The sequence below is a fragment of the Scyliorhinus torazame genome, chromosome 27 (assembly GCF_047496885.1).
Source record: "Scyliorhinus torazame isolate Kashiwa2021f chromosome 27, sScyTor2.1, whole genome shotgun sequence".
In the NCBI taxonomy this organism is placed as follows: Eukaryota; Metazoa; Chordata; class Chondrichthyes; order Carcharhiniformes; family Scyliorhinidae; genus Scyliorhinus; species Scyliorhinus torazame.
Window position 1 is genome coordinate 14,576,415 of NC_092733.1, and position 27,889 is coordinate 14,604,303.

The window sequence follows — 27,889 nt, forward strand, 5'->3', positions numbered from 1 at the left end:
GTGGGCAGATTGGCAACGTTGCAGATTTTGGAACTTAAATGTTTAAGCCTCGTCACTTTGATGCAGTTGTTTATTCAAAAGCTGCCCGCCAGGGATAAAGTTGGCCCGTCACTTCTTTAAACCGCGGGCTCCGGAGATAGTCACGAAACTGAAAGTAAATAGAATCAGGAAATTGCGTTGGATGAACAGGACAAGGCAGAAGGGACGGTGCAGATTAAACCTCAGGGGTTGCTTTGCTATTCTAACATGGCTCGCCGCGATTTGAGGGAGAGAGTGGAGGTGATTTCTGTAGCTTTACCCCGGGGGTCGATGTGGGGGGGGGGGGGGTTGAGATATTCAACACTTGTGTTTTGCTGAATTGAGTAATTCCAGCGAGCGGTGTGTGTGTCTTTGACCTAATTCTGCCTTTGTTTTGGTCTCTTCCCCCTCCCTCTCTCTCCTCTCCTTCCTTCCCTTCCCTAATCCTTTGTATGCCCTCAAACAACTGGATTTCAGCTGGAGAAGAGTGTCAGGAGGTTCCGGGAGACGTTCCAGGGAAAGGTATCCCTGGATCTAGCAGTCTTGCTCATGAAGAGGTACCACAGTAACTACCAGCTGGTAACCAAACACATTGTCCTGATGGTCACAGATCAGGACTCTGATGGTAAGTGGTTTCCCCCCTCTGCACCTGTGTCAACCTGCCCAACCCCACCCCCCCAAAAAAAAAAGTTATGGCAAAAGTTTTTCCACTTGCTACAATAGAAGCATAAGAATCTCTACATTGCAGAAGGAGGCCATTTGGCCCATCTGCAATGATCCTAGCTAGAGCATCCCTACCTAGTCCCACTCCCCCATGCCCTATCCCTGTAACTCCACCTAACCTGCACATCTCTGGACACTAAGGGGCAATTTATCGTGGCCAATCCACCTAACCCGCACATCTTTGGACTGTGGGAGGAAACCGGAGCACCCGGAGGAAACTCACGCAGACACGGGGAGAACGTGCAGACTCCGCACAGACAGTGACCCAAGCCGGGAATCAAACCCGGGTCCCTGGTTCTGTGAGGCAGCAGTGCTAACCACTGTGTCGCTCTTACACCCTGTCATCCTGCCTCTCCAATCCCTCTGTTCTTGTCCCCTCTCTACTCTGCATTGCCTTGCGACCATTTCTCCAAATCCTGTGGCCCCCATCCCCCCCTTGGTGGCCATACCTTCTGCTGTAGCCCACCCCACCCCCTCCAGATTCTTCTCTAAACAACCCCGCCCCTCTCTAGCGCCTTAAGATGCTCCTTAAATTCTACCTCTTTGGTCACCCGCCCTCATTGCCCCTTTGGCGAAGTATCGAGTTGTTTCTGATTGAGCTGCTGCGTAGACCCTCGGAATGTTTCACTGTGTTAAAGACACTCTCTATAGGTGGAAAAGAGAAGGCGGCACGGTAGCACAGTGGTTAGCACTGTTGCTTCACAGCGCCAGGGTCTCGGGTTCGATTCCCGGCTTGGGTCACTGTCTGTGCGGAGTCTGCACGTTCTCCCCGTGTCTGCGTGGGTTTCCTCCGGGTGCTCCGGTTTCCTCCCACATGTCCCAAAAGACGTGCTGTTAGGTGAATTGGACATTCTGAATTCTCCCTCTGTGTACCCGAACAGGCGCCGGAATGCGGCGACTAGGGACTTTTCACAGTAACTTCATGGCAGTGTTAATGTAAGCCAACTTGTGACAATAATAAAGATAAAGATTATAGATCTTATTTGCAGAGCAAGAGCAGAGTAAGAGAAATTTGTCTTACTGATCATAACAAATTGTGACAATAAAGATTATTATTATTATTAATTATTATTAGGATGCTCTTTCCAAGGGCCAGTGCAGACTCAATGGGCCGAATGGCCTGCTTCTGTCCTGTAAATTCTATGATTCTTTGAAATGCTCCCGGGTGCTGGAAAATTGAAATATAAACAATAAATGGTACTCTGCAGGTCAGACGGAGCAAGAGAAACAGAGTTAAAGGTTAAGGTTCCATATAAAGGTTCGGGGTAGCTGGACAAGTCGAATAGGTGATACACTGCCAGAGGCAGAGAGATTACCATTGCCTTCAAGGACAGAGCCCCTCCCAAACTCACCACCCTGCAAACTCACCACCACAAATTAATTTGGAAATAGTTCTGCATTTCCAACTCAGACTTGGTTTTTTGCTTTAAGAAAGTGAGTCCTATGCTTGTGTGACATTGGAAGGTTTTGAATATTCTGTGTGATACTTTACCTTATTTGTTTGGTAAATTTGAGGTTATTTCACCATGGGGCTAGGCCGAAGGGTTCTGTCTGAACGTCCCGTGGCGTGAATTTGAAGAAGAGCGTGGCTGGGTGGGGGAGGGCTTACCTCCTGGTGTCCCGACCAATATTCATCCCTCACACACCAGCCCAAGAACAGACCATCGCGATCATAGTTTGTATCTGGGAGCGATTACCGTTTGCAAACTGGGCTCTGTGTTTTGTACCTTTCCACTGTGACTGTACCTCAGGAAGTATCTCACGGCCTGTGAAGCGTGTTGAGATAGCCTGAGATCATGAAAGGCGATAAATGCAACTCTTGCTTGGAGCAAATTTTGCCAGAGAGATCAAATAAGCAGCGGGAATGTTTCTGTCAGCTTTGGTCAGTGAACAACTGTCGGGCTTGAAGTTGAAAACATGCTCCAGAAACGTAACACTACTGAAGTTTTTCAACATCCCCACAGGTTAAGGAAAATGGCGTGGATGTTTATTTTAATTGAATTTGAATTGGGCAGAACTAGGTACGGTATTGTAATTACTCAGCCAGTGCCCAGGCTACATACAATCTCTAATTTATTAAGGTAATGAAATGAGCCATGGTGTACAATGTTCCCGTCCCAGCCAGGGACCATCAGGAATGCCAGTCCGGGTATGGGCTGTAGGTTTTAACACCCGCCGAATAGTTCCTACACAATAGGGAACATCATAGTCCACAAACCCCATGGGGAAATTTGTTGACGATCCCCCTTGGTCTACATGGTCCTCACGACATCCCTCCCCCCTCCTCAAGTCCACTTCACCCTCGCTGCTTCCATGCCCAGGAGATCTCTTCCGCCTCTTCCCACTTGGCCTCGAGCCGGTGGCAGGTGGAGCCGGATCGGGAGCTGTGAAACAAATGGTCGATCTTCACTTCCGCGGAGAGCGCCTAAGGGTCACAGATGTCGGTCCTTCTTCGGTATTGGCTATCGGGGGAACCGCCAATTTTCCCCCCTCCAGATCTGAATCTGAGTCCTCACAATAATAATCTTTATTGTCACAAGTAGGCTTACATTAACACTGCAAGGAAGTTACTGTGAAAAACCCCTAGTCGCCATGCTCTGGCGCCTGTTCGGGTACACAGAGGGAGAATTCAGAATGTCCAATTCACCTAACAAGCACGTCTTTCGGGACTTGTGGGAGGAAACCGGAGCGCCCGGAGGAAACCCACGCAGACACGGGGAGAACGTGCAGACTCTGCACAGACAGTGACCCAAGCCGGGAATCGGACCCGGGTCCCTGGTGCTGTGAGGCAGCAGTGCTAACCACTGTGCTATTGTGCCACCCCGAATTGGTAGAGACGGGCAAAGGGTCCTCTGCAGGTGGTAGCCCACCTGCGCCAGTGACTGTGACGGGTAGTGAGGCTTCAACAGGTGCAAGCTCCCGACTCCTGAAGTGGTCCAGATGCTAACTCAGGACTTGGTTTTGGAACTTTGCCTTGTGGGATACAATCCCCGTTTTTTCTAATATGACTCCAGGGATCCACTGGAGCCATCTCTGAAATTCCATATCGTGGACTGAGTCACCTGTGGTAAACACGCTCTCAGATTTATGGCTTTGGGATTTCTTTTTTGATTTTCCTGTCGGGACTCCATCCTTCCCGGCATACTCGGAACTAACAAATATAACCTGGTGTGCAACCATCATCCCATCAGGAGTTCCTCCGGGGTGACTCCTGTCGTGTTATGGGGAGTGATCCTGTCGTGGTACGGGGAGTGATCCTGTTGTGGTACAGGGAGTGATCCTGATGTGGTACAGGGAGTGATCGTGTCGTGGTACAGGGAGTGATCCTGTTGTGGTACTGGGAGTGATCCTGTCGTGGTACAGGGAGTGATCCTGTTGTGGTACAGGGAGTGATCCTGTTGTGGTACAGGGAGTGATCCTGCCGTGGTACAGGGAGTGATCCTGTTGTGGTACAGGGGGTGATCCTGTTGTGGTACAGGGAGTGATCATGTTGTGTTACGGGGAGTGATCCTGTTGTGGTACTGGGAGTGATCCTGTCGTGGTACAGGGAGTGATCCTGTTGTGGTACAGGGAGTGATCCTGCCGTGGTACAGGGAGTGATCCTGTTGTGGTACAGGGGGTGATCCTGTTGTGGTACAGGGAGTGATCCTGTTGTGGTACAGGGAGTGATCCTGTTGTGGTACAGGGGGTGATCCTGTTGTGTTACGGGGAGTGATCCTGTTGTGGTACAGGGAGTGATCCTGTTGTGGTACAGGGGGTGATCCTGTTGTGGTATAGGGAGTGATCCTGTTGTGGTACAGGGAGTGATCCTGTTGTGTTACGGGGAGTGATCCTGTTGTGGTACAGGGAGTGATCCTGTTGTGGTACAGGGGGTGATCCTGTTGTGTTACGGGGAGTGATCCTGTTGTGTTACGGGGAGTGATCCTGTTGTGGTACAGGGAGTGATCCTGTTGTGTTACGGGGAGTGATCCTGTTGTGGTACAGGGAGTGATCCTGTTATGGTACAGGGGGTGATCCTGTTGTGGTATAGGGAGTGATCCTGTTGTGGTACAGGGAGTGATCCTGTTGTGTTACGGGGAGTGATCCTGTTGTGGTACAGGGAGTGATCCTGATGTGGTACTGGGAGTGATCCTGCCGTGGTACTGGGAGTGATCCTGTTGTGGTACGGGGAGTGATCCTGTTGTGTTACGGGGAGTGATCCTGTTGTGGTACGGGGAGTGATCCTGTTGTGTTACGGGGAGTGATCCTGTTGTGGTACGGGGAGTGATCCTGTTGTGGTACAGGGAGTGATCCTGTCGTGGTACTGGGAGTGATCCTGTTGTGGTACAGGGAGTGATCCTGTTGTGGTACAGGGAGCGATCCTGTTGTGGTACAGGGAGTGATCCTGTCGTGGTACTGGGAGTGATCCTGTTGTGGTACGGGGAGTGATCCTGTTGTGTTACGGGGAGTGATCCTGTTGTGGTACGGGGAGTGATCCTGTTGTGTTACGGGGAGTGATCCTGTTGTGGTACGGGGAGTGATCCTGTTGTGGTACAGGGAGTGATCCTGTCGTGGTACAGGGAGTGATCCTGTTGTGGTACTGGGAGTGATCCTGTTGTGATACAGGGAGTGATCCTGTCGTGGTACGGGGAGTGATCCTGTTATGGTACGGGGAGTGATCCTGTTGTGGTACAGGGAGTGATCCTGTTGTGGTACTGGGAGTGATCCTGTTGTGGTACAGGGAGTGATCCTGTTGTGGCACGGGGAGTGATCCTGTTGTGGGAAAGGGAGTGATCCGGTTGTGTTACGGGGAGTGATCCTGTTGTGATATGGGGAGTGATCCAGTTGTGGTACAGGGAGTGATCCTGTTGTGGTACAGGCAGTGATCCTGTTGTGGTACGGGGAGTGATCCTGTTGTGGGAAAGGGAGTGATCCTGTTGTGTTACGGGGAGTGATCCTGTTGTGGTAGGCGGAGTGATCCTCTTGTGTTACGGGGAGTGATCCTGTCGTGGTACAGGGAGTGATCCTGTTGTGGTACGGGGAGTGATCCTGTTGTGGTACGGGGAGTGATCCTGTTGTGGTACGGGGAGTGATCCTGTTGTGGTACGGGGAGTGATCATGTTGTGTTACGGGGAGTGATCCTGTTGTGGTACAGGGAGTGATCCTGTTGTGTTACGGGGAGTGATCCTGTTGTGGTACAGGGAGTGATCCTGTTGTGGTACAGGGAGTGATCCTGTCGTGGTACGGGGTGTGATCCTGTTGTGGTACAGGGAGTGATCCTGTTGTGGTACGGGGAGTGATCCTGTTGTGGTACGGGGAGTGATCCTGTTGTGGTACAGGGAGTGATCCTGTTGTGGTACGGGGAGTGATCCTGTTGTGGTACAGTGAGTGATCCTGTTGTGATACAGGGAGTGATCCTGTTGAGGTACAGGGAGTGATCCTGTTGTGGTACGGAGAGTGATCCTGTTGTGGTACTGGGAGTGACCCTGTTGTGGTACAGGGAGTGATCCTGTTGTGGTACAGGGAGTGATCCTGTTGTGGTACAGGGAGTGATCCTGTTGTGGTACAGGGAGTGATCCTGTTGTGGTACAGGGAGTGATCCTGCTGTGGTACAGGGAGTGATCCTGTTGTGGTACAGGGAGTGATCCTGTTGTGGTACAGGGAGTGATCCTGTTGTGTTACGGGGAGTGATCCTGTTGTGGTACAGGGCGTGATCCTGTTGTGGTACGGGGAGTGATCCTGTTGTGGTACGGGGAGTGATCATGTTGTGGTACGGGGAGTGATCATGTTGTGGTACGGAGAGTGATCCTGTTGTGGTACTGGGAGTGATCCTGTTGTGGTACAGGGAGTGATCCTGTTGTGGTACGGAGAGTGATCCTGTTGTGGTACAGGGAGTGATCCTGTTGTGGTACAGGGAGTGATCCTGTTGTGTTATGGGGAGTGATCCTGTTGTGGTACAGGGAGTGATCCTGTTGTGGTACTGGGAGTGATCCTGATGTGGTACAGGGAGTGATCCTGTTGTGGTACAGGGAGTGATCCTGTTATGGTACGGGGAGTGATCCTGTTGTGGTACAGGGGGTGATCCTGTTGAAGGGAGCCGGGCTCGTGTGTAGTGGGAGATGGCTCGAGGCGACTGCATTGGCTGTTCGCGAACCAAGGTGACACTCTAAGGAATATTCATAGCTGCCAATAGCGAGGCCCAACTCTGTATCCAGGCAGAGGTGTTCGGAGGGATTGGCTGGTCTTCCTTAATATGACCCAGGTGGATGGTTTAGCACAGGGCTAAATCACTGGCTTTTAAAGCAGACCAAGGCAGGCCAGCAGCATGGTTCAATTCCCGTACCAGCCTCCCCGGAATGTGGAGACTCGGGGCTTTTCACAGTAACTTCATTTGAAGCCTCCTTGTGGCAATAGGCGATTTTCATTTTCATTTCAATAAAAGCTCGTGGTCTGTTACTGTCACAAAATAGCTGCCATAGACGTGTGAATCTAATTCAGAGTAGTGTAATAAATTAGCTTTGTTTGTTGAAAATTGTTTCCTGTTCTCTGTCGGTCGACACTACAACCCTCACCAACCTGACGAACAATAGAACACAGCAGGGTGTTGGCCTTTTTTGTCTATCCAGTAGTTTAGATGGGTTACTTCATTTGCCTGGAAGACACAGTTTTCTCTTGTGTTCAAGACAAGATTGTCTGGAATGCTTTTAAACTCCCGCCCAACCATCCCCATTGGACGAGCCTAAGCCTGCTCAATAGGGGAACTCACATTCCACAAATCCTTCAATGATCCCCCGTGGCCTCGCCAATCAGCCTTATAAACATTCAACGAACGGCCCCCTCTGCTCTCTGGAGAAGTGAGTTTTACAGACTGATGATGCTCCGGGCGAAAATCTCTCCGCATCGCTGTCATTAATGTTTTCCCCAGTTCTCGTCTCTCCCACAAGGTGGAATATCCTTACTGCATCCCCATGCCAAGTCCCTGCAGGATCTTCTATGTTTTAATACGTTCACCTCGCATTCTTCGCAGAATCATAGAATCCCTACAGTGTAGAAGGAGGCCATTCAGCCCATCGAGTCTGCACCGACTCCCTGAACGAGCACCACAACCCAGGCCCACTCTCCCATGCCCTATCCCTGTAACCCCCACCTTACCTTTTGGGCACTAAGAGGGAATGTAGCGCGGTCCATCCACCTAACCTGCACATCTTTGGACTGTGGGAGGAAACCGAAGCACCCGGAGGAAACCCACGCACACACGGGGAGGATGTGCAGACTCTGCACAGACAGTGACCCGAGGTCGGAATTGAACCCGGGTCCCTGGCGCCGTGAGGCATCAGTGCTTGCCACCGTGCCCACCCCTTCTAAGCTCCAATGGATAAAAGCCCAGCCTGTCGAACCTTTCCTCATAGGATAACCAACCCCATCCCAGGTATCCATCGAATGAACCGTCTCTGAATTGCGTTTCTATCCTTAAGTAAGGAGGCCAAACTGTACAAATGCTCCAAATGTGGTCCCACCAAAGCTTTACAACTGGAACGAAACAGCCCTACTTTTAGATTCCAGTCCCCTTGCAATAAACAACAACAATCCATCGGTTTTTCTGATCACTTGCTGCACCTGCAGACTAACCTTTCCTGATCCATGCACCAGGACGCTCAGATCCCTCTGTACCGCTCACAGCCAGCCCCATCTTCACCGTCTGCCCAACCGCAGGCTGCGTTTCTAGCAGGAGGAACCCTGGTTGATTCCTAGTCCCTCATCCCCCCTCCCACATTAGACCGGAGACCCCAGAGGCTGCCTCAGCTCAGCTCGCATCAGCTAAACTCGGCCTAGCGGTCTAACCTGGGTTTTCCCCATTCAATCCCACACCAGGCAAAGCCTTCACCAATTGCTCGAGCAGTTTTGGCCCAGGGATCTTGCGATTCGCTGTGTCAAACATGTAAACATGCAATGTGCAAACACAGGATGATTTATTGACTGTTCCATAAGGACACTTTGTTCTTTGAAGTGTAGAAGATCATGATTTAGTCGGGCAGCATGGTTGGCACGGGCTTGGAGGGCCGAAGGGCATGTTCCTGTGCTGTACTTTTCTTTGTTCTGTGACTCATTACCATTTGGCGCCTGCAATAGGGGAATGTAATCTGGGGATTGCGGTGAGTCTCTGCTAATGGTTAGGGTTCCACAGCCTCTGAAAGGAGTCATTGTAAAGCAACAATTAAGTGTGCGCTTACTCTTTAATTAATTACGTTAACCTGAAACAGGCAAAAATCTGGCAACCCGCACACTTGCAGTAATTTATGCTTCTCGGTTTCCCTCTCCTGTAATAAATCTCACTAAAGGGTAACAGTTACTAATTAACTCTTATAGCACTGAGTGCATGTGTGTGTCTGTCTCTCACCTGCTTCTTCCTCAATGACCGCCCATAATCACGTTCAGCCCTCAGCTCGTAATACTCATGTTTCGCCATTGTGTGTGATTGTGTGTCTCAGTATCATTGGCTGTATGTGTACCGAATAAACAATTGGCTAATAAGTAAACTCAGTTCCACTCACTTGTATCTGACTGGGATCAAGGTCAGTGATTCGACTGGACAGTTAGAGCTGGAAAGAAAGCTGTGGTTTCAGCAATTCATTTAAGGTGGTGTATCAATAGTTTTGACTCCTCCAATCTTAGCACGGTAGCATTGTGGATAGCACAATTGCTTCACAGCTCCAGGGTCCCAGGTTCGATTCCCCGCTGGGTCACTGTCTGTGCGGAGTCTGCACATCCTCCCCGTGTGTGCGTGGGTTTCCTCCGGGTGCTCCAGTTTCCTCCCACAGTCCAAAGATGTGCAGGTTAGGTGGATTGGCCGTGCTAAATTGCCCTTAGTGTCCAAAATTGCCCTTAGTGTTGGGTGGGGTTACTGGGGTATGGGGATAGGGTGGAGGTGTAGACCTTGGGTAGGGTGCTCTTTCCAAGAGCCGGTGCAGACTCGATGGGCCGAATGGCCTCCTTCTGCATTGTAAATTCTATGATAATCTATGATGATAATCTTGCGCAGCAGGATCATGACGCTCAATTGGCGCGATCTATCCGAATGGGGTCACCGAGATACACCCCGCTATCTAACCGCCATCCGGGTACATCAGGGGCATTCCCGACAAGGCCGCACTGAGCCCCTTTTCCTCACCGAGGGGCTCTGGTGGCCGGAACTCCCCAGTGCAGTGCAAGATTGGGATGCCATTTTTAAATGCCCCTTAACCTCCCGAATCCCCAACTCACTATAGGGTGGCGGGCCCAGCCCATTCACCACCGTGCAAAAAGGTGCCACCCAGGTGGCACTGCCAAGGTGCCCAGGTTACACCAGTAGTGCCAGGGTACCACCCGTCCCACAAGGCATGCACCAGGGGCCTCCAATCCCCTGGGAGAATCCCTCACCTGTGCCATTCCGTCTGGTCTCTGTTTGTGGAGATCAGCATTAAACAGCGCTCATCTGAGGTCTCCGAGGCAAGGGTGTTAGATCCCACACCTTGGTTAGATCTTGGGAATGCACATTAGAGTGAGACTAGCAGTGATCATCATCCCTCCCAGTGTTCCATCGTACTCTGCCCGGCTGGGTCAGCCCTGAACCTTGTTTGTACTGTGCATTTCTTTACACTTGCCACTAAGAGCAACAAACAAACTTTGAAAAATTCTTTCACGAAATGTGAGCATATCTGGCTCTCGCACCAATTATTGCCCATCCCTAATTGCCCTCGCGAAGGTGGTGGTGAGCTGCCTTCTTGAACTGCTTCAGCCCATGTGGTGTAGGTACACCCACTGTGCTGTTAGGGAGGGCATTTCAGGTTTTGACCCAGCGACTGTGAAGGAGCGGCCAATGTATTTCCAAGTCAGGGTGATGAGTGACTTGGAGGGGACCTCCAGGTGGTGGGGTTCCCCATGTGTCTGCTGCCCTTGCCATAGGTTTGAATCTGCTGTACAAGGGGCCTTGGTGGCGCTTGTAGATAGAATCCCTATAGGGCAGAAGGAAGCTATTTGGCCCATCATATCTGCACCGATCCACCCTGCCCTATGCCTGTTATCCCGTAACCTAACCTGCACGTCCCTGGCCAACTAAAAGGCAATTTATCGTGGCCAATCCACTTAACCTGCTCATCTTTGGACTGGGGGAGGAAACCGGAGCACCCGGAGGAAACCCACGCACACACGGGGAGAAAGTGCAAACTCCACAGTCACCCAAGGCCGGAATTAAACTTGGTCTCTCCGGTGCTGTGAGGCAGCAGTGCTAACCACTGTGCCGCCCCACATTGACGTCACTCTGCTTCGATGGTGGAGGGAGTGAATGTTTAGGGTGGTGGATCGGATGCCAATCAAGTGGGGCTGCTTTGTCCTGGATGGTGTCGAGCTACTTGAGTGTTGTTGGAGCTGCGCTTATCCAGGCAAGTGGAAAGTATTCCATCACACTCCTGATTTGTGCCTTGTAGATGGTGGACAGGTGTCCCCTCTGATACTTCTACCAATCACCTTAGATTTATGCCCCCTGGTTACTGACCCCTCAGCTATGGGGGAAACAAGAATTTCCCGTCTATCCTATCCAGGTCCCTCATAATTTTGTACACGTCAATTAGGTCACCTCTTAGCCTCCTCTATTCTAAGGAAAACAACCCCAGCCTATCCAATGTCTCCTCATAGCTGCAATTTTCCAGCCCTGGCAACATTCCTGTAAATCTCCTCTGCTCTCTCTCTGGAGCAATTGTGTCCTTCCTGTAATGTGACCAGAACTGTACACAAAACCTCAGCTGTGGTCTAACCAGTGTTTTATACAGTTCCAGCATTACATCCCTGCTTTGTATCCCAAACCTCGCCCCAGAGAGGAAAACATTCCATATGCCTTCTGGACCACCATTGATTGGGGGATAAATATTGGCCAGAACACTGGGGATAAGGCAGCACAGTAATGCAGCGGTTAGTACTGTTGCCTCATGGCGCCGAGGTCCCAGGTTCAATCCCGGCTCTGAGTCACTGTCCGTGTGGAGTTTGCACATTCTCCACGTGTTTGCGTGGGTTTCGCCCCCACAACCCAAAGATGTGCAGGCTAGGTGGATTGGCCACGCTAAATTGCCCCTTAATTGGAAAAATGAATTGGGTACTCTAAATCTATTTTAATAAAAGAACACTGAGGATAACTCCCTCACCCCCTCCCCACCCGGCCCTTCTTCAAAATAGTGCCATGGAAGCTCTTGCATCCTGAGAGAAGAGACGGGGCCTCAGTTTAACATCTTGTCCGCAAGAGGGACGCCTCCGACACTCCCTCAGTATTGCCTCGGAGTGGAGTTTTGCAGTCCAACCTTGGAGTGGGACTTGAGCTCCAAACCTTGTGACTCAGAGTGCTACCCAGGGTTGACAGATAAATCCAATTGGGAATTTCCGCAGAAACTGTCTACCCGGGGAGTTTGGGTCTTATTGACAGCTGCTGGCCACTTCAACAATGCTAAGTTCTTTCTGCTGTTAGAAAAGAGGAAGTGCACCCACTCAGCTATTCTGATTTGAACAGGTGAGAATCCCGGCCTATAGATGTTGCCTTTGGGATCTGTCAGGTGGTTGCCTGTTACAGGCAAGTTACCCAATGAACAGACGGGTCTCTGGGCAGCGCATTTTCCGGCTGGGTCTTCAGGCCTCCCCCACTGTCAGCAGACCTACCCTTTACTCGCACCCTCCATCCCCACGGAACCTACGGCGGGGGGCGGGGGTTGCCGTCATCGGGACCGGAAGACAGGAATGCCCAGAAAACCCCACCCTCTGGGCATTGGTAATTCCAAAGAGACGTAGACCTGAGCATCCCCTGACAGGAGCACCGTATATCGTGAACCCGATTGCTGTGCTTGTTATTATGTGGAGGTGTTTAAAGTTCTGAAGGGATGGGACAGGTTTGGGGCAGCCAGCCGCTCTTGGAAGGCTGTCCGACACGAGTGCACAGCTGCTGCAGTTAGCGATTGAAGCAGAGAATCGGTTAAGGTACAAAGAAAAAGGAGGGTAAAGTGACATAGGAACAGGGTGGGGGCATGCGGTTGGGACTACTGCTGATGTGGAGGATAGGCACCAATACAGATTGACTGGGTGTAGTGACCTCTTTCCGGGTTTCCGTTTCTATAAGATTACACAGCAGAGAAACGGCATTCGGCCCAACTCTCCCAGGCCAGTGTTTACGCTCCACCTCCTGCTATCTCACCCTCTATCCCCTTCTCCCTCATGTGTTTGTTCAGATTACCCTAAAGTCGATCAATATGGTTCCCTGCAGCCATTCCCAGCGGTAGCGAGTTCCACGTTCTCTCAATCTCTGGGTGAAGACATTTCTTCTGAATTCTCAGCGGCTACCTTATATTAATGGCCTCTGATTGATTGATTTATTGTCACATGTACCGAAGTACAGTGAAAAGTATTTTTCTGTGGTCAAGGGAACATACACAGTACGTACATAGTAGACAAAAAGAATAATCAACAGAGAACATTGACAAATGGTACATCGACAAATTGGTTACAGTGCGGAACAAGGGGACAAACAAAGCAAATTCATGAGCAAGAGCTGCATAGGGCGTCGTGAATAGTGTTCTTACAGGGAACAGATCAGTCCGAGGGGGAGTCGTTGAGGAGTCTTGTAGCTGTGGGGAAGAAGCTGTTCCTATGTCTGGACGTGCGGATCTTCAGACTTCTGTACCTTCTGCCTGATGGAAGGGTCTGGAAGAGGGCAAAGCCTGGGTGGGAGGGATGATGCTGCCCGCCTTCCTGAGGCAGCGGGAGGTGTAGACAGAATCAATGGGAGGGTTTCTTGCGATCTTGGGCCGAGCAGTTGCCATACCAGGCTGTGATGCAGCCGGATAGGATGCTCTCTATGGCACATCTGTAGACGTTTGTGAGAATCGAGAGTCTGGTTCTGCTGTTGCCACACAAGAGGAAACCTCTCTGTCAAAACCGTCCATCATTTTAAAGAACTCGATAGGGCCACCTCTCAGCTGCCTAGTTATAAGAGAAAACTGTCAATCCTTTTATCTTTTGCAAAAATATATTTTGTTCGTAAAATATCTGAAAGAACATGATAAACATTTCAAATCCCCTCCCTCCCCTGCCCCCTTTCTAGTGCCTCAGTCTCCTTTCTATATGGTGACCTGAACTGCAGGCAGTGCGCCAAGTGTGGGCTAACCCAGGGTCCATACCGGTTTAGCCTAACCTCCCTACTTTTCAATTCTATCCCTCTGGAAACAGAGCCTCGTCCTTTCCCATTACGGCCTTGCTAACCCATGGTACAAGGTTTAGTGGTTCCTTGCTGATACACGCCAATTCAGCTTAACTGTGAAGCGAGGGCGCAGTGGTGAGATGCCATGCTGGTGAGAGGTGACCGAGTCATTGGTCAGAGGAGGAAAAGGCAGGGGAAAAATGCAATTAATTAAATGCTTCAGTCACATGACACGGAAGCGAGGATAAGGGGTTCTTGGGTGTTGGGAAGAAATTATTTGTGTTCGCAAAGTTCCTTTCATAACCTGCAGAGATCCCAAAGCACTTCAGTCAAGGAAGTTCTTTTGGAATTGTGGTCACTGTTATGTCACAAATCTCTCGAGTGAGTGACACGTAAATCTAGGACCCTCTGATCCAGTGGTGAGAGTCAGACCCACAGGTGAGAGACCCAGAGAGGGAAAAGGGTTTCGAAAGGCTGTGGAACAGACATTAAAGGAGCTTTTCACTTTATGACTTCCAGGTCTAGATGCTGACGACAGGAGAGAGATAGAGAACAGCCCAGATATCCAGGTGAGTGGGAACTCTGCGTTCTCTTTTGTCAATCAGACGATCTGAAGCTGTGAAGGTGAGTTCTCGACCTGGGACACCCGTTGAGCTCGATGGTGGAGGGACCAGTCCAGAGACACTCCAGACCAGGCTGCCCCCCCCCCCTCAACCCTCACACCCCTCCTGGGAAATTCCACCTTTCGAAACGGGTTCACCTTGTTCTCAATTCATGGCTCACCTTTGCTAACGGTTGAGCAAATGGGGCAGCGTTACAGGTTAACAGTAGGCCCTCACCTGCTTTCTTTCAGTAAGTGTTTGACTTGACCTGACTGCCTGTCTGAGAGAAACTGAACTCCAGGCTCACTGTGTGGAGACCCACGGACATGAACAGCATGTGCCAGTGTGGCCAATGGGAGATCGTCACTTTACATACAACGAACAGAATAGTCAGGCAGGCAAACACATCACCCCATGTGTCACTGAGGTGGACAGCCTAGACGCTTGTGTGTGTATGTATATATGTGTGTGTGTCAGTGTGTATGTGTGTGTATGGCATACATGTGTGCGCGTGCATGTAATAATAATAATCTTTATTATTGTCACAAGTAGGCTTACATTAACACTGCAATGAAGTTACTGTGAAAATCCCCTAGTCGCCACACTCCGGCGCCTGTTCGGGTACACAGAGGCAGAATTCAGAATGTCCAATTCACCCAACAAACACGACTTTCGGGACTTGTGGGAGGAAACCGGAGCGCCCGGAGGAAACCCACGCAGACACGGGGAGAACATGCAGACTCCACACAGACAGTGACCCAAGCTGGGAATCGAACCCCGGTCACTGGCGCTGTGAAGCAACTGTGCTAACCACATGTCTTCGTGTGTGAGTCTGTGTGTGTATGTGTGTACATACATGTGTCTATGTGTACGTGTGTCTAAATGTATGTATGTGTGTGTATATGTGTGCATGTCAATGTGTGTGTGACTGTCTGTTAGTGCATGTGTCAGTGTGCATGTGTGTCTGTATAGGAGTGTGCACACGTGTTCATGTTCCACATGATTCCCCTCCCAGCCTAACTCCATAGAATTCCTACAGTGCAGAAGGAGGCCATTCAGCCCATTGAGTGTACACCGACCCCCTGAAAGAGCATGCGACCTAGGCCCTCCCCTGCCCTATCGCTGTAACCCTGCGCATTGATCATGGCCAATCCCTCTAACCTGCACATCTTTGAACTGTGGGAGGAAACCGGAACACCCGGAGGAAACCCACGCAGACACGGGGAGAATGTGCAGACTCCGCACAGACAGCGGATAATTATCACTGTCAACATTTTATTCCTTTCTCCCTTATGTTCCGCCAACTTCCTCTTTAGATGTTCACTGTGGTAGCGAGTTCCACATTTAGCCTGAGTGGTAGCAGTAAGATCGGAAATGTGCTTCAGGAGCCCGTGGGCAGGAGGTTTTTGACAGCAAGGACAGGGGTATCAAAGACAAGGGCCGGAATGTTCTGGATCATCTGGTCCTTCCGGCGGCGGCGGGGATGTGGGGGTGGCAGTGGGGTCAGAATTCGGCCCAAGGTGTCCAGTTGAGCCTCTGTGACCAGTCAGGGGAAGGTGCGTGTGAGCATCACAGCTGGAGTGACCCTCCCAACGTGGCGATCCGTCACTTTAAGTGAGTAGACTTTAACTACACCGGCTCGGTGATGTTAGTCATCTGTTGCTGCTCGAGACTAAACCACTAATTCCCTATTTTTCCGCAGAGTGTTATTGAGTCGCTCCGGGCTGAAGAAACGAAGGAAAAGAGTAAGGTGGGTCTAGAATGTGTTTACTTGGGAGCTGGAAATGGCCAACAGATGTGAGCCTCTGTTGGACTGTCCAATCCCGTCCTATTGCCTCCCCACTTGACCCCTCAGTCCAAAGAGATTGAAGCCAAGTGGCAATCAACCTATCAGAAATCTGGGTGTTACGACTGGTTGAGGGGGGAATAAGTTGGCTCCCCTATTTTCCACCTCCTCAGTTAATCGCAACAAAGATTTGTTTAAAGTCCTTTCCTGTGGCTACCTTTTCCCAGTCCAAGGCATTTACTTCTTAAAATGAGTTAATTTAACTCGGCTTTCTCATTTCAAAAAAAGTATTAGTTACTAAAGCCCGAGGAAAAATATTAAAGGCGCAACACACACACATATTAAAATAAAAGCTTAAAAAGAATATACAAATCTGTTCTTGGCTTGTCTGAGGTGGTACGCTGCGGCCATTAAGTTGGATGATTCCAGTAGATTTTGGAGCTGTTCTTGGGTTTGCAGTTTATTGGAGACACTTAATGGCTCCTGCCAGAGGGTGCGATGACCTGGTTATCGACGCAGGGTGTTATTGAAAATATGGAAAGATGTGTCATTTGAAACATGGAAGTCTGGCAATATCTGGTCTGAGAGAAACATGAGAGAATACAGGGAAAAATCCCACAAAGGGTTAACAGCAGCTGCAAAGAGCAGGATTGTAAAATGCAGATGTCCTTGGTCAAGCAGGCTTAGCAAACAAGACAAGCAGAATTTTTGTTTGAAGCCAAAAACAATGCCTCAGACCTTCATTGAAAGTAACTATCTTAGTAAGCAGCAGGAAAAGAAAGGATGAGGTTCAGTTGAATTTGGAGACAACTCTAAGTGTGAAATTTGCTAAACCAGGTAAATGAAAGAAAACTGGAGACTATCGGTCTACGAGAAACATAATTCAAAGCAAAATCAAAGTCAAAATTATGAGTCGAGGACACAATTGGAAAATAAAACTACAGAAATGATAGGAATTAAAAGTAACACCTCTTGAAGTCAAAGCATTTTGAATATCACAAAGGAAACAATGTAATCAGAGACTGGAGAGCTGAGGTTATGTCAAAATGAATACTTAGTTGGATTAGAAGGTTTAGATCAAAGATACTTTTTACAATCAAAGTGAAATAAGTTACTTTACAATAAAGTCATAAAAACTAGATAACTGTTAGAAAAATATATAAACCCAGAGACTAGGACAGGAACTACTAGAGCCAGAACCAGCACCAGAACTCAGAGGGAGAGAGAGAGAGAAGCAGAGAAGGAACAAGCAGCTCAGAGTCAGATTACAGTCAGCTCGGCCATGGGAAAGAGACAGGGCAAAGCAGCCGAGCTAAAATAGCTAATACATCTAAGGAAGACTAGAATTTAAAGAGTAGGCAGAGTCAGCTCAGAGACAGCCAGCAGAGCCAGCTCTCACAGCTCGGTACATGGGAAAGATAGGACACAGCAACCGAGCTCATGAGCGAATACATCTAGAGAAGACCAGACTTTAAAAAGAAGATTGATTGTCAAGGTGGGCCTGAAGGTCCCTTCAACCAACCAGAAGGATCCAGGAGCAAGATCTTGTTACCTTTCTGTAAAGACAGTAATTGCAGCTTTTAAAAGAAAAAATATAATAATAAAATAACTTAATTTAACCTGAAATAGTGGTTATTCCAAAGTCTACTTTACTTACTTAGCAATGCGGGACCCAGGATCGATACTACTAAGTGGTAAGTAGGTGAAATCTTCGGTGAAGGTATGGGTTATACCGGAGGATAACTTGAAAACATAGTTTGACCTGAATAACACCCACTGAAGCTTGCATCGGAGTCGGGGAGTGAGAATCCCTGATCACCATTTAGAATGTCGGACCTTTTTGGTACAGGGGGACTTCTAAGAATAGTGGTGAGTTTTCAACAACAAGGGTTAACTGAAGTGGCAATTTGCATTGTCCTCACAAACCCAGGGCTTTAGTCCAGCCTTTTGCATTCTCCATACCTTTTTTTCAAGAGTCTCTGTTTGAAGTGGGCCTTGTCACCTCTTCAGGTGCGGAATTCCATGTCTGCCCAGGAAGGGCTGTCAGTATAACCCACCTAGGAATTTTGCCGAGAGTGGCCACTTTTGCAATGTCAGCCAGATTTTGGTCAGCGATCTTCCTGAACAAGTTCAATATGCCCACAGGTAGTTGGGGAAACTGTCGCACACTTTCAATTGTTAAATGTAAACAGTTGGGAGTCCAGGAATCTGTACCGCGTATCTCCGTCCCCTGGCACAGTTTAACATTTTCCAATATTTTAACACAATCTAAGTAACCATAATGGGCGATTGGTGGTGTGGAGGTAATGTCACTAGACCAGTAATCCAGAAGCCTAGCTTAATGCTCTGGGGATGGGGGGGTTTCAACTCCCACCATGGTAGCTGGTGGAATTTCAGTTAAATTCGATGAATATAAAGCTAGCGTCAGTAATGGCGTCCATGAAACATCGATTGTGGTAAAAAGGGAAATCTGGTTCACTCATGTCCTTTAGGGAAGGAAATCTGCCGTCCTTACCTGGTCTGGCTTACATGTGACTCCAGACCCCAGAGGCTGACTGAAGCGGCCCAGCGAGTCACTCAGTTCAAGGGCAATTAGGGATGGGCAACAAACTCTGACCCAGCCCAGCGACACCCACATCCCATTAGAAAATATCAAATCTTTCCTTTGACGCAGGACCTTGTTCATCAGAACAGTTATGGGTTCTTTCAAAGAAAATGCTTTCAAAATGGTTACAATCACCAGCGTTGCTACACATCCTTTTGTTTAAAAAAGTATAAAGTTTGAAGATCATTTATCTTTTTTTAAAATAAATTTAGAGTACCCAATTCATTTTTTCCAATTAAGGGACAATTTAGCGTGGCCAGGCAGCACGGTGGCGCAGTGGGTTAGCTCTGCAGCCTCACGGCACCGAGGTCCAAGGTTCGATCCCACCTTTGGGTCCTATATTGTCCCTCAATTGCTTGGGTACTCTAAATGTAAAAAAAAAATTGGGTACTCTAAATGTTAAATTTTTTTTTACCGTGGCCAATCCACCTACTCTGCACATCTTTGGCTTGTGGGGGCGAAACCCACGCAAACACGGGGAGAATGTGCAAACTCCCCACGGACAGTGACCCAGGGCCGGGATCGAACCTGGGACCTCGGCACCGTGAGGCAGCAGGGCTAACCCACTGCGCCACCGTGCTGCCCTTTAAAGATTCTTTATCATGGTGGATCTTCCGGCCCGTTGTGGGGTGGGGGTTAGAGTAACTACGGTGAGGTTTTGAAAGGTTTTTCCCACGGGGGTGACTCGTTTTGTGGCGGCGGCCCAATGAATGAGACCCAACAGACTGATTCTCTCGACCAGCAGAAGGCCGTGGGCGATGTTACTCCCTCACCCAGTCAACAGGCTTGCCAAATATCCAGGATTATTCTCCAGGGTACCGCTGTCAGTATAAGCCCGAGAGAAGAAATAATTAATTGCAGTTTGAGACAATATTTTTAATTTTTAAAATTTTCATCGGCTCACCAAACCCAAAAGAAAAGGTTGCCGTGCAATCGGGAAATGGAGTCTATTTGCTTTTCCGATTGGCCATGGGAAGACGGTTGTCGTGACGATGCACGTGATGGCAGACCAGTGAGGGAGGGGGTGGTCTCGGAGGCAGGAGGCCGCCTGATGACAACCGGCCCAGGAATGCGTCCAGTTAGAAATGGCGGACTGTTGGCCAAGGCCTCAGGTCAAAGAAATGGCCACGTCTGCAGGGAGCCATCCCTTCTTTTGCCGTTCTAGACCTTGTTACTGACGTTTGATCAAATGTCCTCTTGTTGCAGGGTCCGAAAGTGAAAATTAAAGAGGATCCTGCTGTGAAGGTAAGGGCGGGTCCGACTCGCTTGGGGTGGCGGATGTTATGGATGGTGTCGCGGTGGTTCACTGACCGCTTGCTCCACGGGGCTTTGGTCACCCCCCAAGATGAGTAAGGCCGCAGGCTTGGGTTTATGGCATGCAGTCGGTGAGTGCTGAGTGAAGCTGTTCCGTGAATTCATAGCAGTGCAGCTATGGAAGGTAACCAGCCAACTATCTTGACGCACGCACCCATAGATTGCTAGGAAGCTCCTCCATATTATCTCTCATGTGCTGTGCTCCAAATGGCCAACGTGTAGCTTGGAAACACAAGCCCATTTCGTGGGATTTGTCATTTGGGGGGATTTGGCCTTCGCTGGCTAGGCCAGCATTTGGTGCCCATCCCTAACTGCCCCTCGAGAAGGTGGCAGGTGCGCTGCCTTCTCGAACCGCTGCCGTCCCATGTGGTGCAGGTACACCCACAATGCTGTTAGGGAGGGAGTTCCCGGGGTTTGGCCCAGTGACAGTGAAGGAACGGCCAATATATTTCCAGGTCAGGATAGTGGATGGTCTGGAGGGGAACCTGCAGGTGGCGCCGTTCCCCATGCCTCAGCTGCCCTTATTCAAGATGGTGGTGATGGTGGGCCTTGGAAGGTGCTGAAGGAGAGATGGGTGTCTAAACTTTGGGACTTTGTGAGCCAGGATAGATGGAATTTTAGTCCATCGAGCACAATGGAATGTTAGCTCCGTGATGTGTTTTCCTAATCCTGGATTTGTCCCATGGCAGAGGGAGAATCACCCTACTTTGGCCTTGTTATTTTTCTCCTGCCTTTCTTCACTGGATCCACATGTGGAGCTCAAACCAAAGAATAATAGTCATGGAGCAGGAATGATGTTTCGGGAATACCCTTGCAGCCAATCCAAGATTGAAAACCACAGTCTTGAGTGCTATTTGGCTTTTGGTGGCCTCACAGTCCTGTCTGGCACCTGGACGGCGGGACAGGGAAATTGGCAGAGAGATAGAAATTGGTAAAGATGGCGGCACAGTGGTAATGCCGTTGGGCTAGTAATCCCGAGGCCCAGGCTCACGCTCTGGGGTACACGGGTTCAAATCCCGCCACGGCAGCTGGTGGAATCTGAATTCATTTAATAAGATCGGGGATGGAACGGCAGTCTCAGAAATGGCGGCCTTGAGACTATCATCAATTGTTGTTTAAAATAAAGGTCTGGTTCATTGATGTCCCCTTGAGGGAAGGAAATCTGCTGTCCTTACCCGGTCTGGCCTACATGTGACTCCAGACCCACAGCTGATTCTTAACTGCCCCGCTCTGAAATGTCCAAGCGAGAAACTCCGTTCACAAGGCCAAGAAATGACCACATCCCACCAAAGTATCAATATGGAATATTGCCGGTTGTACGCCTGCTGGAACTGAGAGCAATGCAGGTGTAATTCCACAGAACAATTCACCAGGGAATATACCAGGAAGGTGACGGCATGTTGGCACAGTGGTTAGCACTGCCACCTCACAGCGTCAGGGACCCGGGTTCGATTCCCGGTTTGGGTCACTGCCTGTGCGGAGTCTGCACGTCCTCCCCGTGCGTGCGTGGGTTTCCTCCGGGTGCTCCGGTTTCCTCCCACAGTCCAAAGATGTGCAGGTTAGGTGGATTGGCACGCTAAATTGCCCCTTGGTGTCCAAAATTGTGCAGGTTAGGTGGGGTTCCGGGGATAGGTCAGGGGATTGAGCCTAGATGGGGTGCTCTTACGGAGGGTCCGTGCTGACTCCATGGGCTGAATGTCCTCCTTCTGCACTGTAGGGGGCACTGTAGGGGTTCCAAGTCTATTGGAAAGGGATCGGGAAAGGCAAGGGTCGATCGCGGACCCTGTGAAATGGGAAGTTGAAATAAAACCTTTGATATTTTCCTTCTCCTTTCCCCATTTAATCCCCAGAAAGTGGCATCGAGGCTGTCCCAGCAGAACCTGAAGCAGTTCAATCAGGCTAATGCCAAACTGATCCCGTGGGAGGAGAAGCAGTTTGCTTGCAGACAGTGTGATAGCTACTGGTGGAGGAGAGTACCTGAAAGAAAACAGGTAGGGGGGCTGCTGTCCATATCCCGAGATGTTCTCAATAAAGTGCCAGTCGATGGGCTTCCTACCAAATGGGCGAATGGACTACCAGAATACTGGCCCGGCTGACTAGGGCGGTCTCAGCCTTAACCTTTGACCGTAGACAGGAATGGCGATTGGGCTGCTGTGTGTATCCCTTCTTTCGGAGTCGCGGTGGCGAGTGGCGAGGAGGAATAAAATTACCCAGGTTTCTTGTTTCTGATCGCCATGAAGTGAGTCTCTGAAGGGGGAGGGGGGGGGGGGGACGGGACGCGTTGATCAATGAGAGCGATCGGGACTGTGATCCCCCCCCCCTCCCACCTCCTGGATGGTCAACCTACCCAGACTGCCCGGGTTCAAGCTCGATGGATAATGTTCACGCCCCTCGCGAGCCGGACCTTTCATCAGGGAAGGAAGATGGGGGCGGGGGTTACATAGGGGGTTTGAGAACATCTTATTAAAGCGACCAGTGTTGCCCAGATTCTCCTGAAGGCCTTTTCTTCTTGTTAGTTAACATTGGCGGGTGAAATTGGAGGAGGGCATCACTATATGGGAGTGGGGGGTAGGGGAGGATTGGGCACCAGTACGTGGAGGGGGGGCAGTAAAGAGTGGGGGAAATGGTTGGGGGTGGGAGGGTGGTGGTTAGCAGTAAACTCTAGGAATCAGTATAGCTCCTGTGGTTGGACATTAAAGTGCGAGTCTCCGACAAAACATGAGGAGGAATCTCTTCACGCAGAGGAGTGCGAATGTTTGGAATTCTCTGCATCGTGAGTATATTTAAGGCTGGGATGGAGAGATATTTGGTCTCTCGGGGAATTAAGGTATATGGGGAGTGGGGTTGTGGGGGGGGGGGGGGGGAGGGGGGGAATGAAGTTGAAGCTCTGGATCTGCCCTGGTCGTATTGAATGGCGGAGCAGGCTCGACGGGCCGAATGGCCTACTCCTGCTACTATTCCTCGTGTTCTTGGATTGTCTTAGAAAACAGGGAGGGATGCTCCAGTGCAGATATTTTATACAAGGCTGTGGACCAAGTGCTGGGATTAGAATAGATAGGTGTTTGATGATGCAGACAGGATGGGCCGAATGGCCTCTTTCAGTGTTTCACTCTCTGATTCCCCCCCCCCGCCGATTGTCACTTGCTGGTTGAGGGTGCTGACCCCCCCGATTGTCACTTGCTGGTTGAGGGTGCTGACCCCCCCCGATTGTCACTTGCTGGTTGAGGGTGCTGACCCCCCCGATTGTCACTTGCTGGTTGAGGGTGCTGACCTGGGGGACTCTTGTCTTTGTCTCCCTCTCTGCAGGTCTCGAGGTGTCGGAGGTGCAAGAAGAAGTATGACCCTGTGCCCCGAAACAAGATGTGGGGCTACGCTGAATTTCACTGCCAGCAGTGTGGCAACGTCTTCGGGTAAGGTGGGCGAGTGGGGAGGGTCAGCAGCCTGAATATCCAGGGTATCGTTCTGAGGGAAAGCTGATTCGAACGGAGACGCCCTCTGTTCCATCACGGAATGGTCTGCCGCTCCTGTCCCATCGCTCATCCATACGGAGGTCCCATAACATAGTGGCCAGATGTGAACCACGGCGTAGCTCCTTTTACTGACTGACCCCAGTGAAGCCGTGCCATCCATCAGTGGGCGGAATCTCCTCATTTATTGCCTAAGCGTCAACTTAGACAAATAAAATTAAGGAGGTGGGTCCCACCCACTACAGCAACCTTGACAGAATTTGTACCCCAATGTCAGAACAATAAAAACTAGACAAAAGGAACCCCATCATGGAATCCCCCCCCCCCCCACAACACAAACCCCTCCCCAAGGACACGGACTCTACCCCCCACCCCCCACACAGACCCCCCTCGTCCCCACAACCACTGAATTCCCCCACAACAGAGCCCCCCCCACTGACCCCACCCCTCCCACCATGGACATGGACCCCACCTCGTCCTCCCACAGAAGCCCCACCCCGACACTGCATCACTAGCGATCGAGGGGTGGGGGGGAGTTTGGGGGGGGGCGATTTCATAGACAATCGAGCGACAAATCCCCGACAGCGTGAAAGCGGTTTTGGGTCTTCCTCTCTATTACCTGCACCCCCCCCCCCCCCCCCCCACCACCGTCATGCCCGCCTGCCGAAGAGAGGGGTGGAAAATCCTACTAATCCCCCCCCCCACAATATGGCGGACTGATTGCATCACCCTTCACTGCACTTTCTCCTCTATTTCCAGGGGTTTTGGACAGATGGGCCTGCCGGCACCTTGCTACCTCTGCTGCAGCCGCGTCGCCCCCACTTGTATCCTTCCGCCAAAAAAGGGAGTGGGTCCTCGCAGTCCGAGACCTCACAGCTGCTTCGCCGAGGACTGCTACAACCGTAAAGGTCAGCGCCTCCCCCTCCAGCTTCACGAGTTGGTTCCTTCCGTCTCTTCTTGTTCGTTTTTTTTTGTTGTGGCATTTCCCCCATCCGATGTCCTGTTTCCTCGCTGGAGTCCGGTTCTGCCAGCCCCGGGTCTCGGGTAAGCGGACAATCACGTGTGAGTCTTGTCAGCGAGCGTCAGAAAGTCATTCATCTCCAACGAGGGAAGGGCGGAATCCACGCTTCAACCTAATCCTCAGCAGGGTCAAGTCAACTCACTGAATAGTCCTCAAGGATGGGCACCATTGCCCCCCCCCCCCCCTCCAATGTCGGGAAGGTCTGGGAACGATGCCCGCCATTCTCCTTCCCTGAGAGTCATCGCTGGGCCAAGGGTTAGGGCAACGAGTTCTTATGCCCAGGAAGCCAGGACTGACATTCCATGGGGAATTCTCCACCCCAGCTGAAACCTCAGCTCTTTCCCACCCTTCCCTTGCTCTCCCTTCTTCCCGCCCTCCCTTCCCTCCACTTTGTATTCCTTACCCCCTCTCTCTATCCCCCCCCCTCCCCCCCCCACCCCCCGCCTCCCCTTTGTAAGGGAGTCTGCCCCACAATCTTCAGATGTCAGGGATGATCACTTCAAGATGCCGCTACCCCTGCTTTCTGTTCCCCCTACTGACCTCCAATGTTTTGCCAGATCGAGGCAGTGAGGCTCCATTGAGGGAATAAGTCATCCAACCAGGGTCCCAGCTGCCCTCTTCGGCAGATATGAAAGACCCCGTGGCACTATTTTGAGTTCTCCCTGGTGTCTTGGAGATGATTGATTCCGTCCAGTCTACATAATTAAGCAATCGGAGGACCTGGCCATGACCACATGGCTGTTATTGGGTTCTCGCTGTGCACAAATTGACTGCCCCGTTTCCCCACAGCAGTGGCGCTACGTCATTGGGTGTGAAGCGCTCTGGGCCATCCCATGGTCTCAAAAGGTGCTATGTAAATGCAAGTTTTTGTGTGTAATACTCAGGAACAAATTGTCTTTTCCACCCTCCCACGCCCCCAGAACCCCACATCCCCGGGACCCATTGCGTCCACCCACGCAGCCGTCATCGCAAAGGGCTCCCCAAGGTCCTGTTCCCAAGTCTGGAGCACGACAGCACCGGATCCACCATTGCCACCTGCCTGAGTCAGGGCAGCCTGATGGAGTGCCACGTGGATGATATCATCGAAGAGGACATCTTGGAGGAGGAGGAGGAGGACGATGACGGTGACACAACCGAGGGAGACGAGGACTCGACGGAGAGGTCCGATGATGGGACCGGTGACAACGGGGACTAAAATGTCCGAGGGGTGTCCCAGAGCTAAATAAGTGTAGATGTTGGCCTATTCCTTCACAATGCCTCTCCATCCCGGGGGCTCCCCTGGGTGAGGGGAAAGATTGATGGGGGAGGGGGAAGGGGGGGGGGGGGGGGGTGGAATGGGCAGGGGAGGAATTTGAACAACTCGGAATTTTAAAAAATGTTCCATTCTGAAGAAGCTCTTTTCGAACCCGCCCATTTGACAACCGAGAAAGAAAATTTCGCTTTGATTCTGTGTCATTCAAAATGAAGGAAAAAAAACTTTGGATGTTATTTCTGGTGGAAGATGCCTTGAGCTGATCCACAGTGGGTGGCATCACTGCCTTGAGGGCCCCTCCTTATGATTCTACGTGGTGTGTGTGTGTGTGTGTGTGTGAGAGCATGTGTGTGTGTGAGCGTGTGTGTGTGTGAGCGTGTGTGTGTGTGTGTGAGTGTGTGTGAGCGTGTGTGTGTGAGCGTGTGTGTGTGAGCATGTGTGTGTGTGTGTGTGTGAGCATGTGTGTGTGTGTGAGTGTGTGTGAGCGTGTGTGTGTGAGCGTGTGTGTGTGAGCGTGTGTGTGTGTGTGAGCGTGTGTGTGAGCGTGTGTGTGTGTGAGTGTGTGTGTGAGTGATGGGCATAGGGTTATTTGTGCTTTAGTTGACTGCATTAAGGAGATAGTTAGGGCTTTGAATCTGAATCATAGGCCCATCTTAAATATCGACTTAAGGCAGTGCCTTATCAAGTCGGGGCCTTGTGTGCGACAAGGTATGGCCTTGGGGAACATACGCTTCAGGTGCCGAGTTCCCCTGGAGTTTTATTTTCTTTCAACTTTGAGGCAATGGGAGAAAGAGCAGCTATTAATAGAACTATCAGTCTTACTGCACAGATGGGCCATTGCACCAACTCTCGGAAAGAGCTTGTCAATTAATTCCCCCAAACCTTATTGTCACCAGCTTTTATGAATCCTGCTCCCACTGTTGTCCCTTGGAGGGAATTTTATATCCTTGTGAATTTGCTTCGGAAATTACTTCCTCTTTTGTCCTTTTGATGACCCTGAAAACTGCTGCCCATTGTCCGAACTCACACCAGGTCCACAGTCTGCACCGATCCTTCGAATGAGCTTTCTACCCGTATCCACACCACCCTATCCCTGTAATCCCACAACCTAACCTGCACATCCCTGGACATCAAGTGGCCAATCCACCTAGCCCGCGCATCTTTGGAGTGCGGGAGGAAACCGGAGCACCCGGAACAAACCCACGCAGACACGGGGGAGAACGTGCAGACTCCGCACAGTCACCCGAGGCCGGAATCGAACCCAGGTCCCTGGCGCTGTGAGGAAGCAGTGCTAACCACCGTGCTGCCCAGATCCTCTGTGATCTCTGGACTTGGCCCATTCTGGCCCCTTGCACTCCCCACCCCGTCCCGCAACCCGATTTTAACTCAAGCCGCCTGAATCGTTCAGTGTTCAGCTCTGGAATTCCCTCCATAACCGTCTCCGTCTATCCTCCGTTAAGTCATGTCTGCCGCTATGTTCTGGACACACCTTACAACCTACCTCTTTGACCGAGCTTATGGTCATCTGTCCTAACCCTTCTCTACTTCACTGTCACATTATTATTTCATAAATGCTCCTGAGAGGCTCCTTGGACATTTTACTACGTTAAAGGTGCCATATAAATTCAAGTTCCAGTTGTTGTTGGATTAATTTCTGTTAATCGCTCACTCTACACACTTGAAATAGATTGTTGCCACTTAATCCCATGTTTCTGAATGGCTCCGTGTCAGTGGACTGGACAACTCTGAGCTCAGACTGTCTGACTGCCAATCCCAATTGGTCCTCAGTGGTCTGGTCAGAATCTGGACCTCGGTGCCCGATGAATGGTTCCCTTCGCCACTGGATACAGCATTCCCGAGAGCGGGCAGCCCAGGAAGACGTACGTTCCCGATGCCAGTGGAGCAGAAATCG

The 27,889-nt window shown here is 50.6% G+C and overlaps 1 protein-coding gene and 1 long non-coding RNA gene across 2 annotated transcripts in view; one reads left to right on the forward strand and one right to left on the reverse strand.

Annotated features, from left to right (window-relative positions):
- On the forward strand, positions 1-27,679 carry shfl (shiftless antiviral inhibitor of ribosomal frameshifting). The gene is made up of 9 exons (XM_072490980.1): positions 1-279; positions 496-643; positions 14,450-14,499; positions 16,235-16,282; positions 20,130-20,168; positions 22,088-22,228; positions 23,544-23,647; positions 24,464-24,612; positions 25,646-27,679. Exons 1-9 carry the CDS (start codon positions 247-249, stop codon positions 25,918-25,920), a joined length of 987 nt encoding a protein of 328 aa, XP_072347081.1. The 5' UTR covers positions 1-246; the 3' UTR covers positions 25,921-27,679.
- LOC140403225 (uncharacterized) overlaps positions 13,095-27,889 on the reverse strand; it is a 58,058-nt gene continuing 43,263 nt past the window's right edge. Inside the window, exons 2-3 of the long non-coding RNA XR_011938265.1 lie at positions 16,688-16,821; positions 13,095-13,713 (exon numbers count right to left, since the gene is read on the reverse strand). This is a non-coding gene — a long non-coding RNA (uncharacterized lncRNA). The remainder of the gene's footprint in view (positions 13,714-16,687; positions 16,822-27,889) is intronic.

Coding starts and splice junctions, on each gene's coding strand:
- shfl (XM_072490980.1), top strand. CDS start 247: ATGGCTCGCCGCGATTTGAGGGAGAGAGTGGAG. Junction 280..495: donor ATTTGAGGGAGAGAGTGGAG/GTGATTTCTGTA, acceptor ACTGGATTTCAG/CTGGAGAAGAGTGTCAGGAG. Junction 20,169..22,087: donor AAGAGGATCCTGCTGTGAAG/GTAAGGGCGGGT, acceptor TTTAATCCCCAG/AAAGTGGCATCGAGGCTGTC.